Source organism: Engraulis encrasicolus, chromosome 18, assembly GCF_034702125.1.
Source record: "Engraulis encrasicolus isolate BLACKSEA-1 chromosome 18, IST_EnEncr_1.0, whole genome shotgun sequence".
Classification (NCBI taxonomy): Eukaryota; Metazoa; Chordata; class Actinopteri; order Clupeiformes; family Engraulidae; genus Engraulis; species Engraulis encrasicolus.
Window position 1 is genome coordinate 35203056 of NC_085874.1, and position 15748 is coordinate 35218803.

The following is a 15748-nucleotide window of genomic DNA, read 5'->3' on the forward strand; positions in this document are numbered from 1 at the left end:
ATTTATAAATGTATTTATTTATTTAGTGCTTTTGCATTGTTTGAGCAATCTGTACAGCAGGCCAGATCTGTGTGAATGACAGGGGAAAAGCGTCTTTACAATAAGTATGCTCCTTTGTTTTATGTTAGTCATCAAAAACAACAACAACAACAACAACAGCAAGAAAAACAATAATAATAATACCACCATTTGTATTGCAAAAGTCATTCAATATCCAGCTCAAACAGGCTGGCAGCGAAGTAAAGTAAGGCGTTAGCTACAGTATTTCAATAAGGGTGCAGCTTTCATATGGAATAGGTGATCTTATGATACATTCCATTTGAGAAAGGAGAGATATTCTATAAGTCATTCTGAAGAAACACATGTGAAACATCTGCTACACAAGTGTATATAAATCATGAACGTCAGAACGGACATTTATGAAAAATGTTCACCTCCCTATAATTGTAAACTGCGTCAGTGTCGAAACATTTCTCAATACCCAACGCTCCAAGACACGTCGCTAATATTCAGCACGTGGAATGGCAATGGCAATGCAAGGCAGGGTCGCTTTCAGTTCTGACTGGGCCTGGGACAAAATGGATCTGAAAGAGCCCCCCCCCCCCCCGTCCCCCGTCAATACAGGGGTCAGTGACGGTTCAGCAGTAGCACACGTCAGGGCGGCACAACTTCTGCACAGCCACTCCCACATATGTATAACGTTCATTATGTCTAACTGTTGAAATCACACTTGAGATTTTCTTTTACTTCAGACATGTAAAAGTTTTATCTTTTACCTGACATGTTTTGACGGTATAACTTCCTTCTTCATCAAAGGGTCACTGCAGACTGGATTTTTTTATTTTGTATTTAGTGGACTATCTAAGAAGCATATATTCATTGCACCATATCAACCACTAATTGGTTCATGGGCATTAGATGAAATTGCGCCACCGGACGTCTAAGCCCAAAAAAACCCTGTCTTTGACCCACATACTGTGTAAGGAGGACCCAATTCTGGACCCCATATCTCCATCTGCGTCCTGGATAGCTGACCCCTTCGTCGTCTCCCCACCCCCCATCAGCTTCTCTGATGCAAGGAATGGATTTCCACTGTACAGGAGCCGAGCGACTCATTATTCTCAAAAACAACAAAACTGGCAGATGAATTATACGAGTGCTGATTGCGAATCAATTTCGAGATGATAAATCACAACCTGGAAATCATCGACTCTGCACTAGCGCCATAAATCCATATGGTTGGATGTTAGCAGTCACAATGACTGATTACTGGTAGCAGTGCTGGGAACGTAGTTGCGGTGGGTTTTGTGAGAGACAGGGGGGTTTAGTTTTGCTTTTCTCCACTTTTAGCACTCAGGCACGCACGTACACACAAACAAACTAACTCTCTCTCTCTCTCTCTCTCTCTCTCTCTCTCTCTCTCTCTCTCTCTCTCTCTCTCTCTCTCTCTCTCTCTCTCTCTCTCTTCTCACTCTGTCTCTGTCTCTGTCTCTGTCTCTGTCTCTGTCTCTCTCTCTCTCCACACAGGGCCACAGAGACAACACACACATGGTTACTAATTGTCTCTGTCTCACACAGACACGCACCCCTGCATCCACACACACACACATTCTCACAAACACAGATGGAGCGACATGAATCTTTTCACAAACTAAATATGGCTTGAAATGCGAAGCCTCGGAGTGCAGCAAATCGCATAAGCAGGCTGTTGTCAGGCACGCCGACTGGGTGGCTGGCAGGGGGACGAGAACATGTCATTCGTCATCCATCCTAAGAACATCGGAACAACCCCTCCATCCCCCACCCACCTCCTGGGTAGGCCTGTCCCAGCAGCTGATTAATTCATTATCCATGTCAAGGAGGTATCATTCTCCCTCTATGGTGTTGATTTGTTCATTTGGTAACGCAACGTACAACTTTTTATTATTATTATTCGTTTTTTTTGTTTTTAGTTTGCTCATCTCAGCTAACCCATACTGTAGGCCCGTGAATACGTTTGGCCCCACCGCCATGAAAAATAATTTAGAAATTAAATAATAAAAAACAATAAAACCTGCTGATAAACCGCTAATACCATGTTATTATTGCAATAGTGTGGTAATAGCACAAAAATAACATGATGTATAATACATAATGACGCTCATTGGCATTTTTCGCAATGCTGTCAGGGGCAATGTTTCACGGCGATGTTTCAACAGTTGCCCAGTTGGCCCGCCTCTCGGACCGACCGTCCCTGCCTTGATGGGTGTTTACAGTCTCTGTGTGCTGTAAACTTTATTTATTGAGGTTTCCCCTCTTCGTTAAGCTCTTTGGTTAATGCTCTGGCGTCACCTAGGCCTCAATTGTGGTGACCCGCCCCAAATGCAATGCAACACACATTCACACACGCACACACCACACACCACACGCACACACACACACACACACACACACACACACACACACGCACACGCATGCACACACACACACGCGCGCACACACACACACACACACACACACACACACACACACACACACACACACACACACACACACACACACACCAGTGTTAATTTTGTCACCCATTTTTTTATTTAGTCTTAGTCTTAGTCTCGTGTCAAATTTCATTCTTAGTCTTAGTCGTATTTAGTCTTTTCACAAATCATTTTTGTTAGTCATTATTTAGTCGACTAAAAGCCGCCAACATTTTAGTCTAGTTTTAGTAAAATGTAATGCAATTTAGTTTAGTTTCAGTCTTAACATTTTAGTCTTAGTTTTAGTCTTAGTTTTAGTTTGTAATTTTAGTCACAATGCAAGATCAAGTCAATCATACCGAGATCAACCTGTCCAGTTTGGGCTTTTGAATTGGCAGAAACAAAAGGCAGAAGACCAACCTGCTGTTACCAAAAAAGACCACTAGATGGCGCCAACAAACTATAAATGACAAAAAACTCCATACCAGCGTTATGAAATGAATGGTCATTTAGGACCAAGTCTCCTCCATTATCTTGCTCTGGACAGCGCATTGTAATTTGTTTAATTCTAAGTATTCATTCATTATGAAAACAGCACTTAAACTCATACATGAAATTATAACCTCTAAATTCCACCGTCACATAATTTAGATACCCCAGAACATGTTGTTTGAGCCAGCAGAGTCGTTCTACCAGAGATTCTAGAACTATTTCTAGTCACTTCACGTTCGACATCAACTTCCCGCGCAGGCATGCATGGACTGCTTGTAGATTCTAATTGCTGCCAGTCCGCTCTAGTTCAGTCACATATTCGCTACGTTCTGGAATGACTGAAGGCTGCATACTTCGTGCACCAGAATCATGTTCGGCGGTCGCAAACGGCGCATGGACGTCTGGTGCCACTTTCATTACATTCAAGTTGATGTCGAACGTGAGATTCCCTGATTGACGCTCCCAACGCAGGACGCTCCCCTGTCGGCTCGCTCCCACTAGCCAGACTATCAGTCCCACCGCCATATAACGGAGCTAGTTATCTTTTGATGTTAGTTTTTTTGTTTCTAACCCTAACCTAAACCTAACCCTAAACCTAAACCTAACCCTAACCCTAAATTGCTTGTATGTGGCAGTGTATACGTGAAATATAATCGGGTGGGACTACACGTCCGGGAGTGATAGAAACACCTGGGACTGCACGTCCGGGAGCGATCTCAGTTGGGAGTGTCCATCTACCACCGGAACGGGGAAGTGACTAGAAATAGAATCTCTGGTAGAACGACTCTGCTGGCTCAAACAACATGTTCTGGGGTATCCTCGAAATTATATGGCCCATGTCCGACTAAAGCATGGGATTTGTTTTTGTTTAGTTTTTATTTATTGCATGTCATTGTAGTCTCGTTATTATTCCTCAACGAAATGCATCTCTTGAAATAGTTTTCGTCAGTGTTTATTTTAGAACACTGTAGTCTCGTCGTCGTCGCGTCTTTTCTCTTGCAGAAGGCTCGTTGACGAATAGTTTTAGTCTCGTCTCGTCTGACGAAATTAACACTGACACACACACACACACACACACAGAGACAGAGGCAAACTGAAGCAGTTTGTCAGCATTAGTGTGAGCTCAGGCGAAGCGTATTTGTGTCCCCTCCAGGATTTGATTGAGCTGCTGAGGTGGTGTGGGGTGTTAGGGGTTGGGGTTGGGGTTGTGTCACTAGACATTCGTGTTGTGAAACAGACAAATCATCATTTGGAACGTCTCTCTGTCTCCACGGGACCTCTCCATCCCTCCTTTTTCCCGCATCTCCATCTCTCTTTCTCTTTCTCTCTCTCCCTCTGTCTCTCTCTCTCTCTCTCTCTCTCTCTCTCTCTCTCTCTCTCTCTCTCTCTCTCTCTCTCTCACCATGCATCCTCTCCATCTCTCCAATTCTGTCTCACTCGTTATCTCTCCATCTTTCTCTTCTTCACGCAACCTCTCTATCTCTTCTTTTTCCCACATTTCCATCTCGCCCTCTGCGCAATCTCTCTCCATCTCTCCATCTATCCATCTATCCATCTCTCTCTTTCTACGGAACCCCTATTCCACCTATTCCTCTCTCCCCGTCTCTCCCTTCACGCATCTTCCCCATATCTCCCTCTCTCCCCATCTCTCTCTCGATGCAACCTTTCCCTCTCCCAATCTCTCCATCCCTCCATGTTTCCATCTCTTCATCTCTTCCTCCATGCAAACTCTCCACCTCTCCACATGTTCTATCTTTCTTTTCCCACATCTCCATTTCTCCATCCACAGAACATCTCCATCTCTCCCCATCTCTCCCTCTCCCCATCTCTCCATCTCTCCACATCTCATCTCTCTATTTCTTTATCACTCTCTTCAGGCAACCTCTCCATCTCCCCCTCTCTCCACATCTCTCTATCTCTCCATTGCTCTTTCTATGCAACCTCTCCATCTCTCCCCCTCTCTCTTTCCAGCTCTGGCTCGCTCCTCTCTCTTTCCATCTTTCCATCTCTCTCTCTCACCATGCAACCTTTCTCTCTCTCTCTCTCTCTCTCTCTCTCTCTCTCTCTCTCTCTCTCTCTCTCTCTCTCTCTCTCTCCTTCTATCCCTCTGTCACTTCACTCTACACCTCTTCCTCTCTCCTCTCCCCCTCTGCCACACGCCCCCTCTCCCAACAGCTGTTACTGCTTTCGGTTCAACATCACGCTAGATTTCAGTGCCGGGCTCTTTTGAGAGACACTCAAATAACATACTATAGCCTGCAGCTTTTCCCTCGCTCGCATGCACGCGCAGAGTGATTTACTAAGCTTATGATGGCAAACATGGGGAAACATGCAAAGTAGACACACTCGGGGATTCACATGCTCACCTGTTTTGCTCATTTTCGACTGCTCTGCAATTTCGGCTGAAAATAAAAAGGCACTATCGCAAACAAACACTTCAGCGCTGCTGACACGCCAACACTTGTCAAGTCAAGTGCCTTAGCTTGCCTCGGATACGTGATATTAGACGCTAGGTATTCAGTGTGACTTGAAGCAATGCTGTGTGTAAGTCAGTATGGTTTATTATGTAATTGTAGTCATTAATTTTCTGTGTGTAAGTCAGAGAAGGTTTTGCTTGTGGTGTTTACAAAGGTTGCAATTTATCGAGTTCAAGTTGAAGTGCAAAAGCCCAGGTAGATGCTCCACTTAAAGAAAGTAGGAAATCTCTTAACCCATTGATGCCTGAAGCGCTTGCAAAAAAGGGTGCCCTCTGCCTATTAAGTCCTAAATATCTCAGCCTCCGAAGCACATACAAACATGAAATGAGTTACATCTAAAAGCTTGGACCCTCGTTTTGCCTTGGACTGTGTTCATTCAGCTCTAACTTACGCACATTCTTAAGGAAACAGCTCAAATCTCAAGAACCTGAATGCAGGGTATATGCGTCTGCAGGACACAATTGGTTAAAACAGAACTTGGACACAGCAAGGTGCTTAGACTGGTGAACATTCTAAGAAAATCATGTAAGGTTCTAAACTTCCAGACAGAAAATTGGATTTGGAAAGATGGTCTTTACTCTGGTGTCAGTTAGCGAGAGGTGTTCCCTCTTACCCTGAGGGTTAATATTTGTCCGATTTGTAACCAAACCATGTCCTTGATACAAGGCAACTTCTCGCTCAAAACCTTTAACCATCAACTTGTGATACATTTGACCAGTTCCCACAGGAATTTAAAACGCAACAATCAATAGTATATTACCAGTTAGATGTAGTACATTGTAGCTCGCCCTTGGTACATCAATCACACAATGTCATCAATCACATAATGGATTTTGTGTCACGCTAAAATGTTCCTCCAAGATATCCTCCAAGCCCACTGGTATTGGTATATGTAATGCATTTCTCCATTGTCCACTAAAAATAACAGGGTGTGTACTGGTTCTGGTTCTTTGTAGTGATACCATAACTAGCTAGAATAACCTTTATTGGTGCTTTAGAGAACCGAATAGGAAGCCGTTTTTTTTTCTAGATAACCATTTCACAACATACTGTAGCCCATTATGAGGTCATCTGAGGTTGTCAAGTGCCATTTCACATTCATGAAGAGCCTTTCAAATAATGGAATGATTCGGCACTGAGATTTCACTCTCCATGGAAGCATGCAGAGATCCAGTATGGTTTCTTATGTAATTGTAGTCATTAATTTTCCCATTTCTATGTTTTTTTCTTGAATATTTACTCAGTAATAAACATTTACTGGTCTGTCCAAATTACAGTTAGTTTTGCAGTCAAGGGTGACTATCATTGGTGATTCAAAATGGCGGACATTGAGAACATCCACCGATTCATGTTCAAATTTCCAAGTCATAATGAGTTCTTGGACATAGATGGTGTTGATATGTACTGTACTTATGAAAAAGATAACATCTTTGAATAGGCATAATAAATTCTGGGAAAAAATACCTAAACAAAACATACATACTGTAACTTTAAAGAGTTGTTTAAACACCTTTATTTTTCTGGAGTCCAGAGTCTGGTTGACTTGCTGCCAAGACACCATAGATAGAATAGACTTTATCGATGCTTCAGAGAACCATTGAGGAAATTGTTCTTTAAAGGAAACATTTAACATAATGAAACGATTCGACACTGAGTGAAATTTCACCTCGCCCAGAAGCATAGCCTACAGAGATTTAAAGAGTCGTTTAGTTTAAGCACCTTTATCTTTCTAGTGTCCAGAGCTCTGGTTGACTAGCTGCCAAGTCTTTGGCTTGGACTGAGAGGGGAGGGGAGAGGAGGAGATGAGCTGATCCGGCCACCTGTTCCTGCTCCCTCACGGCAGAGAGAATAGAGAGAGAGAGGTACCATTGGCCCATTGTTTCCGGGTTCTATTATTGGGGGGGAAATCCCCCTTTAGGCAGACCTAGGCAGACCTGAGGACTGTTCTATTCAATGCTAGGAGCATTATGACACGCCCCTTTAGGCAGACCGGAACCTGGTCATGTTAGGTGCCCATAGAAACCTATTATGTTGGCATATCTCTATACTTAAAGAATCTCTGCTCACGGTGCTTACACACCGGAAGCGTGTGACGTCCACTTAACGTGTCCGGAGGTATCCTGTATCAGTACCGAAATGGTTAAATACATGAAAACAGATCATGCCTTGGACACAGGAGCGCGGTGTAAGAGCGGCGCATGTCTTTCCTGTGCGGACGTCCGCGTGCAATGAGTGGGCTCCCATTGAAAATGAATGGCTGCTGCCCGCGGATAGAACGTGGACGCTGACTGTGCAGTGTGAAAGGGGACAACTAAACAGCCCGCGAACCTCTCGGACTCACGATGCTCCCTGACACATATCTCAGTGTGAATCCATCCTCAGTACCGTCGCCGCCATCCACTTTGCAATGGTGTGTCAATCATAAGGCCCATTCATAGTACCTTACGTTTGGTAAACTGCGCACGTACGTGTATGTGCATACTTCTATTAGCACGTGCTAACACTCAACATGTATTTTGTGTTATATTTATTGGTTACCGTGCGTGAAAAGCTTCACGTGTATCCGTAACACTCACGCACACACACAGAGTATGAATCAGGCTTTAATCAGCACATCGTGTGAGAGTCGGCTTAAGCCAGAGGTGCAAATCTCCTGCTCACACCCATGTTAAGTCCGGCGTGCCATATGGCTGTCTCTCTCTGGTCTTACCTGTGCATTTCAAACATGTGGAGGAGGGTGTAGGGGTAATTGGCTTGCCTAACGGGCTAAAGAGCTGTGCTGTTTACCCTCAGCTGTGATGGTAGTAACAAGATGGATTTTTTTCTCCCCTTTTTTCACTCCAGCATGCTGGATGGACGCTATCGGTCCACCGTTCCTAGGAGCCGTGATTAATTTTACCCCTCCTCCTTTCACACACATACACACACGGACACACACACACACACAAACACGCACACACTGGAATGACTTTCGAAACCCAGGCAGGCTCGGTGCTGATGTTTGCTCAGTGGCTCTCGCGTATCCTCCGGGGTAATTAAGTGAGACTGATCGAGCTGATGCTGATCGCCAGGACTTCACACACAGGTGTTTATCTACTGATAAACAAGGATCATCCTCTACCTTCCACAGCCACTAAGCTCCCTCGCTTTTGTCTCTCACTATCTCGATTTCTCTCTCTCTCTCTCTCTCTCTCTCTCTCTCTCTCTCTCTCTCTCTCTCTCTCTCTCTCTCTCTCTCTGTGCTCAGCGTCATCTTTCTAACATACAGTACAGTACCCCCCCCCTCTCTTCGTACTTCACACACATTGTTTATTTGCGTGTGTGGCTGTGCCTGTGTGTCCAGGGCACGCTTTAAAGGAGGGTATTTATTGCCATGGAGACACATGCATCCATCCGGTGTTAACCAACCAGGTGTGGTGAAGTGCACATGGACAGATGGTTTGAGGAGGGGGGTGGGTGGCTACTGGGGTACAGGTGGTCACATGGTGGGTATGAAATGTGTGTTCAGCCCCATTTTTCTGATATTCTATAAAATCCTTCATGAAGGACTGTTATTGCAAACACGATCTACAGGTACATTTAAGTACAACTGAGTTCCCCCCGCACTGGGAGAGTATTCTGAGACAGGCTGAAAGGCTGTGAATAAAGTACACTTCCTTGAGGAAATGAAACATAAGTGTGTTATAAAATGTGATTTGGAAGCTATGGAAAAGTAATTGTTTCCATATGAAAAAAAAAGTCATACGAGATTCACTGTCACTGGAGAATCCACAGAGAATGTTTTTAATACTGGAATTGTTGTTATGAGCTGTATGTTGTATTTTCATGTATTATTCATGAAGTCGGACTATTTACTAAGTTGTGTGAATGTCAACAATCCGCCATATTTGATGTGGGGAAAAATGGAGAGGAGGCGCTGTTGAAAAGATGCAAAATTAGATACATACTTGTTGTAACATTCTACTTGTCTCTTACTGTAGAACATTATGAGGTGAAGTGTTCTTAGACTCCAAAGTTTTAGCATTACTCTTACTTTATTTACATTTTTCATGTAACATTGCGTGGCCACAAGGACCGCCACATATGTGACTGTGACGACACTCCCAACGTAGTGAATATGCATTGTTATGTATTTTGTATTGTTATGTACTGCCTCTGCTGTTATGTACTGTACTACATTGTTGTTGTTGTTGTTGTTGTTGTTGTTGTTGTTGTTGTTGTTGTTGTTGTTGTTGTTTCCTGGCTTTTCCTTAACTGCATCTCAGACATGCTGCTGGACCTGAGTGACCTCCTACAGGTGGGTGTGCACACCTTAAGACACTACCCCTATCCCTGTTGCAAATAAGCATTTACCAGAATGGCAACGACCAAGTTGTAATGTATTACTGAAGACTGTGCACTGTCATAGTGGTGCAACACTATGAGAGTTAAGATTTTTCAGCGACTATTACAATGTCCCAGCGGCGGGATGGTGTCTGGAAAAGGGCTTCGTGCAGTGGCCACAGATTTAGACACAGTGTTGACCCACTGGCCACAGATTTAGACACAATTGACTGTTTCCTCATAAACAAACAACACTGACTTTAAGGCGATGCCAGTGATGAAAATTAGGGATGTTTCTCTGTGAACAGATACTGACGACTATTCCCACAGCGTCTCTAGAGTGAGTAATGCTTCATCTTGTGAAATGTGGGTTTTCTTGGATTTTACTGGGGGCACAGACGACCACCAAAATCGGGGGACTGTCCCCAGAAATCAGAGACATATGGTCTCCACCCACAGACAGATACATACACACACACACACACACACACACACACACACACACACACACACACACACACACACACACACACACACACACACACACACACACACACACCCTGAAACAGTCAGAGACAGCCAGGGATAATGTGACAGTCAACACACACACGCCCGCTATACTTCTTGGTCGGAAAGGTGCTGAGACTCCTAATTCCTGATGCCGGCTAGATGATTATAGCGAAACGCAACTTTCAGGAAGCGCAGTGCAATAGGGAGTGGCCCAGACAGGGCTGATGACAGCTTTTGCTGGGCCCGGGACAAAGTCATCTGAGAGGGCCCCTTACCCAATACATACAATATAATAGGGACCCAATTCTGGGCCCCCTATCTCCCTGGGCCCAGGACAAATATACCCCTTTGACTCCCCCTGTCGGTGACCCTGGGCCCAGTCATAGACACATCATCCATCTATCCCACACAGACACACTCAATACACTACTACACTCTTCTCCAGCACATTCTATCAATTAGGAGGAAGTGGTGGAGACATCGCATCAGGGATCAAGATGAGACGGAGGGAGGGACGGAGAGAGAGAGAGAGAGAGAGAGAGAGAGTTTGTGTGCGTGTGTGCGTGTGCGTGTGTGTGTGTATGTGTGTGTGTGCGCGTGTGCGTGTGTGTGTGGAAAGTAGCGAAAAGCAAAACACAGAGAAAGAGAGAGAGAGGGGTGGGGGGAGAGACTGACTGACATACACAGAGTTTCTCTTTTCTGGACCGTGTTCAAGCCTCCTACAGTATACCACCACATCCTCCGCTAATCATTTTATGCAGAGATGATGATGGGTGTTGTTGTTTATGGCACTTCTCTGTCGTTATTGGCTTTCGGGCGCTGCAGCACTTAAGCCTCCGGTTAAATGTAAGTGGCTGCGATTTTCCGTCTTCCTCGTTATGGGGAAGATGGGAAAAGACTTAAGAGACGAGTCTCAGCAACGCACTGATTATTATTTGGAGATTTCGAATTGCTGGGCTAAACCATCTTTGTTCATTATCACACAGATTATATGGTGATTTAGTTCAACACACTGTACATATGAACTCCCCATGAAGACCTGAGTTTGTTGTAACGTGTGTCATTTGTGAATGGAGTAACTGAAGAGCTCTATTCCAAAACGCTATATCCACCATTTTCGAGTTTTTGCATTTTAATATTGGAATTGACTGTTAAGAAGGTTTATCATCTATGTGTGAATTCTTACCATTCAAATGTTTTGAGAACATACTTTTTAAACCTCCATAAAATGCATTTTGCAATGCAATTCAATGGAATGCCCAATACAAAATGTAAATTTCCCAACATTCTATGAAATGGATATATCTCGTTTTGGAAAAGAGCTCTTCAGAGTAAAATGAAATACTGGAGCAGTCATGAGTAAGCGGTTAGGGCGTCAGGCTTGTAGCCCAAAGGTTGCCGGTTCAACTCCCGACCCGCCAGGTTGGTGAGGGGTGTAATTAAATAGTGCTCTCCCTCATCCTCCTCCAATATGAGTTCATTATCACACAGATTATATGGTGATTTAGTTCAACAATAACGTACGTATGACCTCCCCGTGAAGGCCAGAGTTCATTGTGATCGGAAATGGATTAACTGCAGTGAAATGAGTTACTGTCACCCCTGCTGGTAAAGCACAATCATATTGTTATCCGTATAATGTAGAAAGGGCAGAGTAAAAAAAAAATGTAGTGTTAATTTGGCACTTAGAGAGTCAATTTAACACCTTGTGTTTGGTTTGATTTGTATTTGCTATTGTGTTGTATTTTGCCCCAGAGTACTCTCTGTAGTGCTGAACTGTCACTGCATATCTTTAATGTGTATGCCCACCCCCAAAAAAAGTGTGACAGTTAAAAGACACAGAGGAGAGACACCAATTCACTTTATAGTCAGTCAGTTGTGGTATATAATATACAAATGTCCGTGGGTGGGCTGTTTAATTACCCTCAAGTTTGATTTTGCTTAAGTACACATTTTGGCAGCGCAGCTCAGGACGGGAGGGGAAACAAATCATAAAAGTCCACTTTAACGGGGGGGGCTCTCCTCTTCTCTTTCTCTTTCTCTCTCATCCCCCTCTCCCCTCTCCCTATCTCTTTCACATACACACTCTCTTTCTCAAATACTCTCCCTCTCTCTCTCCCCCTCTCTCCCTCCCTTGTTCTCTCTCCTTTCTCTCTGTCTCTGTCTCTGTGTCGGTCTCTCTCTCTCTATATATCTCTATCTCTCTCCCTCCCTCTCTCTTTATCTCTGTCTCTTCCACTGTTAAACATGGGTGGTTGCATTGGGAGGCATTTTGGGGAGACACAGCTGGTGCTGGGGCCTTTATTTATAGTCTCCCAGCTGTCTGGGGGCAGAGGCCTGGCCCACTCAAGCCCGTCTGGTATTAGCAGGGGTGGGGTGGGGGTCTGGGAGGGGCAGGGTAGGTGGCGGGTGTGTCATCGGGCCAAGGTATAGAGCCGCCCGTGGCGAGAGAAATATGCCACGAATGTCAGGCAAGTGCAGCCGACCAGCCACTCCCACTAACACAGCCGATCACAGTTCCCCCCCCCCCCCCCCCCCCCCTTTTCTCCTCGCCCACTCCCCCTCACACGTCCCTCCTCTCTCTCCTCACGCCTACCCCCTCCTCACACACAACCCTCCTCCCAACTCTCTCATCCCGCCCCCCACTCTCTACTCCCAACCCTCTCTCCTCGCCCCCCCGTCCAACTCTCTCCTCGCCTACCCCCTCTTCGCCCCCCCCCCAAACTCTCTCTACACCCCCCCCCAACTCTAACATGCCTCCACCCCTGCCACCACACACTTCACCACACTCTCTCTCGACCACCTCCTCATCCACCCTCACCCCACCCCACTGATAGACACGCTCACCATAACCCACCCTATCCACCACCACCAGCTCCTCACCCCACCTACCACCACCACCACCACCAAGCACGCCTGCCTGCCTGCCTGTCACCGGCGGACACTCCCTCCGTCAAAGCAGGCCTCCTGGTGCTAAGGTCGCGGCCCCGGTTTTCCATTAGGAGGCCTAATTGCCGTCAAGTCAAGGAGACGGACAGGGAAGGGGTCAGAGGCTTCCTCTGGCGGCCGCTGAGGGACTCCGGTTTTATATGGAGAGTTGTGACCTCCACTTGACTACTATTTTGAATGCCTCGCTACAGGAATCAATAAAGAGAGAGGACAGGACGGGTGTTGTGGGGGGTTAAACGTATGCCATTTTCATGGAGAAAATGGAGAAAAATAAAAACAAAACATCAACAGCCGATGGAGCCACACCCCCGATTTTGTGGATAGAAAGCACATAAACCTGAAAAGGTAAAGATAGGCGAAGAGCAAAACAACCCTAAGTGAGTTTTTTTCCCTGTGACACCGTTGGTAGACTTTGGTCCTTTTCCTAAAAAGATCTTTTGGTCATCTGGGTCTCCCATATGTATGTATAATCCAGGGGTGAGAGTAGTTTTTGTTTCTTACCGGTGATACCCCCAACTCCCACCCACACACAAAATAACAAAAAAACAGACAAATTAAACATGTGCACTACAAATCTAGATCACTATTTCGAGTATCTCTTCGTAGGAGGACACTCGTCTCAAATGGCATTTGTCTGGTTGTATGTGTGCTAGTTAGTAAATAGCAGACCTTACTTTTTTTTCAAATGTGGGTTTTTGGGCAGCATTAAATCTATTCTCTTCCTGGAACTGCACACCTGTTGTAAATGGTATACAGGTGCTACACAACTGTGCTCACCCGCCCACTTTCATTCCTGGTGACAGAGGTGTCAAAAGTAGAAGTAAAAGTACTTTTGTGGTGTAATTACAACACTAGCACATGGCATTACATAGCTGTCACTCAATTTACTCCATTGTAACTAATGGGATAGATAGACTGTGTTATTACTGAAAAACACTGAAAAAACCTATCAAGGACCCACCACAAACTTGATCCAACCAGTGCAAAGTTAGCTGATCGTAAGACGAGTACACAGGTCTACTCTTTACTCAGATAAGTTACTTCTGTGGGAAGGAAACTGTGTTTCTTTTTGTTACTTTTACTTTTGACACCTCTGCCTGGTGAGTTATAATCCCTTAAGACACGGCATTATAAACTAGCTGTTACCAGAATGGCAATGACCAAGTCGTAATGCATTACTAAATAAAAGGCCCTGTGCACTGTCATAGTAGTGTAGCACTATAGTAGTTAACTTTCAATGTCTATTACAGCGTGCCACAGGAGGTACGGCGTGCATTAAGGGGCTACTCCCGCTTCTGTTTTTATCACTGTGCAGGTGAACGTGTACATCCTGGGGAAGACCTTCCTCCTGCTGGCCCGGGAGCTGTGCATCAACGCACCTGCAGTCGGTGAGTCCTGCTCCTCCTTTACCCTCTGTGTCATCCCTCCCTCCCTCCCTCCCTCCCATCCGACTTAAAAGATCCACTTCTGAGATCCACCTCTACAGGGGCTCGTTACCGTAATTGGCTTTTCCCGTTCTGACCTTTAGTGTTGGATGAAGGTGAGGCCAGTGTGAGTGTGGTAGTATTCCCACATCCCTGGCTGTCTCGCCTGCTGCAGTTTCTCTCCCACTAAGTCAGGGGTGCAGAACCTTTTTCATTCAAACTTCAAATTCCACCGAGGCCGTAAAAGTCCTCCGAGGGCCGTACTATGACCACAAACCAGGATTTCCTCCTGCACTTAATGACAATATTGAAAGGAGCCACCTTTAAAACAGACCCCACCTTCTCTAGATCCCCTGAATATAATTTCATTGTATTGCAAATGTACTTTAGTCCTTTACAAAATATGTCATATTTCATGTGAAGATGCATAACATTAAAATTATATCGGGGGCCGGATGAAACGGCCTTAAATGGCCCTCGAGACATAGGTTCCCCACCCCTGCACTGTAATGAAAGCCCTACAACGTCAGATTCTGAACCATGGAGGCGGAAAGGGAGAAGAGCCTGAAAAAACACAATTCCTGTTTTTATTACAATACATTTATATTAGTTCACTCTCTATCTGCCTGATACTGTACATGGAAAGATAAACATGGTCTATGAATAGAAGCTTGGGCAGGTTTTTGTTTTATCTGCCTGCATTTTTATCTGTTGATAACTCAAATACCGCCTAATTATTATCGGTCTCCTGCTTTTCAGTGCGCGTTTGTTAACCCAGTATGCATGTTAGGTCTCTGACTTTATCTCATGGTAATACACAAAACAGGCACTGTCAGGTGTGGTATGTTTTGAGTCCTTTCGTGTGCCACATGTTTTTTGACCCAGTATGCATTAGGGGTGTAAAATCACAGCCTCCATGACAATACGATTCAATATTGTTATCTTATTATTCGATGCGATGCGATTTCATTATTTTCGATACTTAAGAATGCCCCACGATACGATGCGGTTCGATTCAATCATCACACTATATCGTGATATATCGATACATTTCGATTGTTATTTACACCCCTAGTATGCATGGTTGACCTCTGAGTTTATCACATGGTAATACACAAAA

At 44.8% G+C, this 15748-nt stretch overlaps 1 protein-coding gene across 1 annotated transcript in view; it reads left to right on the forward strand.

Moving 5' to 3' along the window:
• brf1b (BRF1 RNA polymerase III transcription initiation factor subunit b) overlaps nucleotides 1–15748 on the forward strand; it is a 180875-nt gene that overhangs the window by 35505 nt on the left and 129622 nt on the right. The window contains exons 4-5 of the mRNA XM_063223546.1: nucleotides 9688–9719; nucleotides 14520–14592. Coding sequence (XP_063079616.1) covers nucleotides 9688–9719; nucleotides 14520–14592 — 105 coding nt within the window. The remainder of the gene's footprint in view (nucleotides 1–9687; nucleotides 9720–14519; nucleotides 14593–15748) is intronic.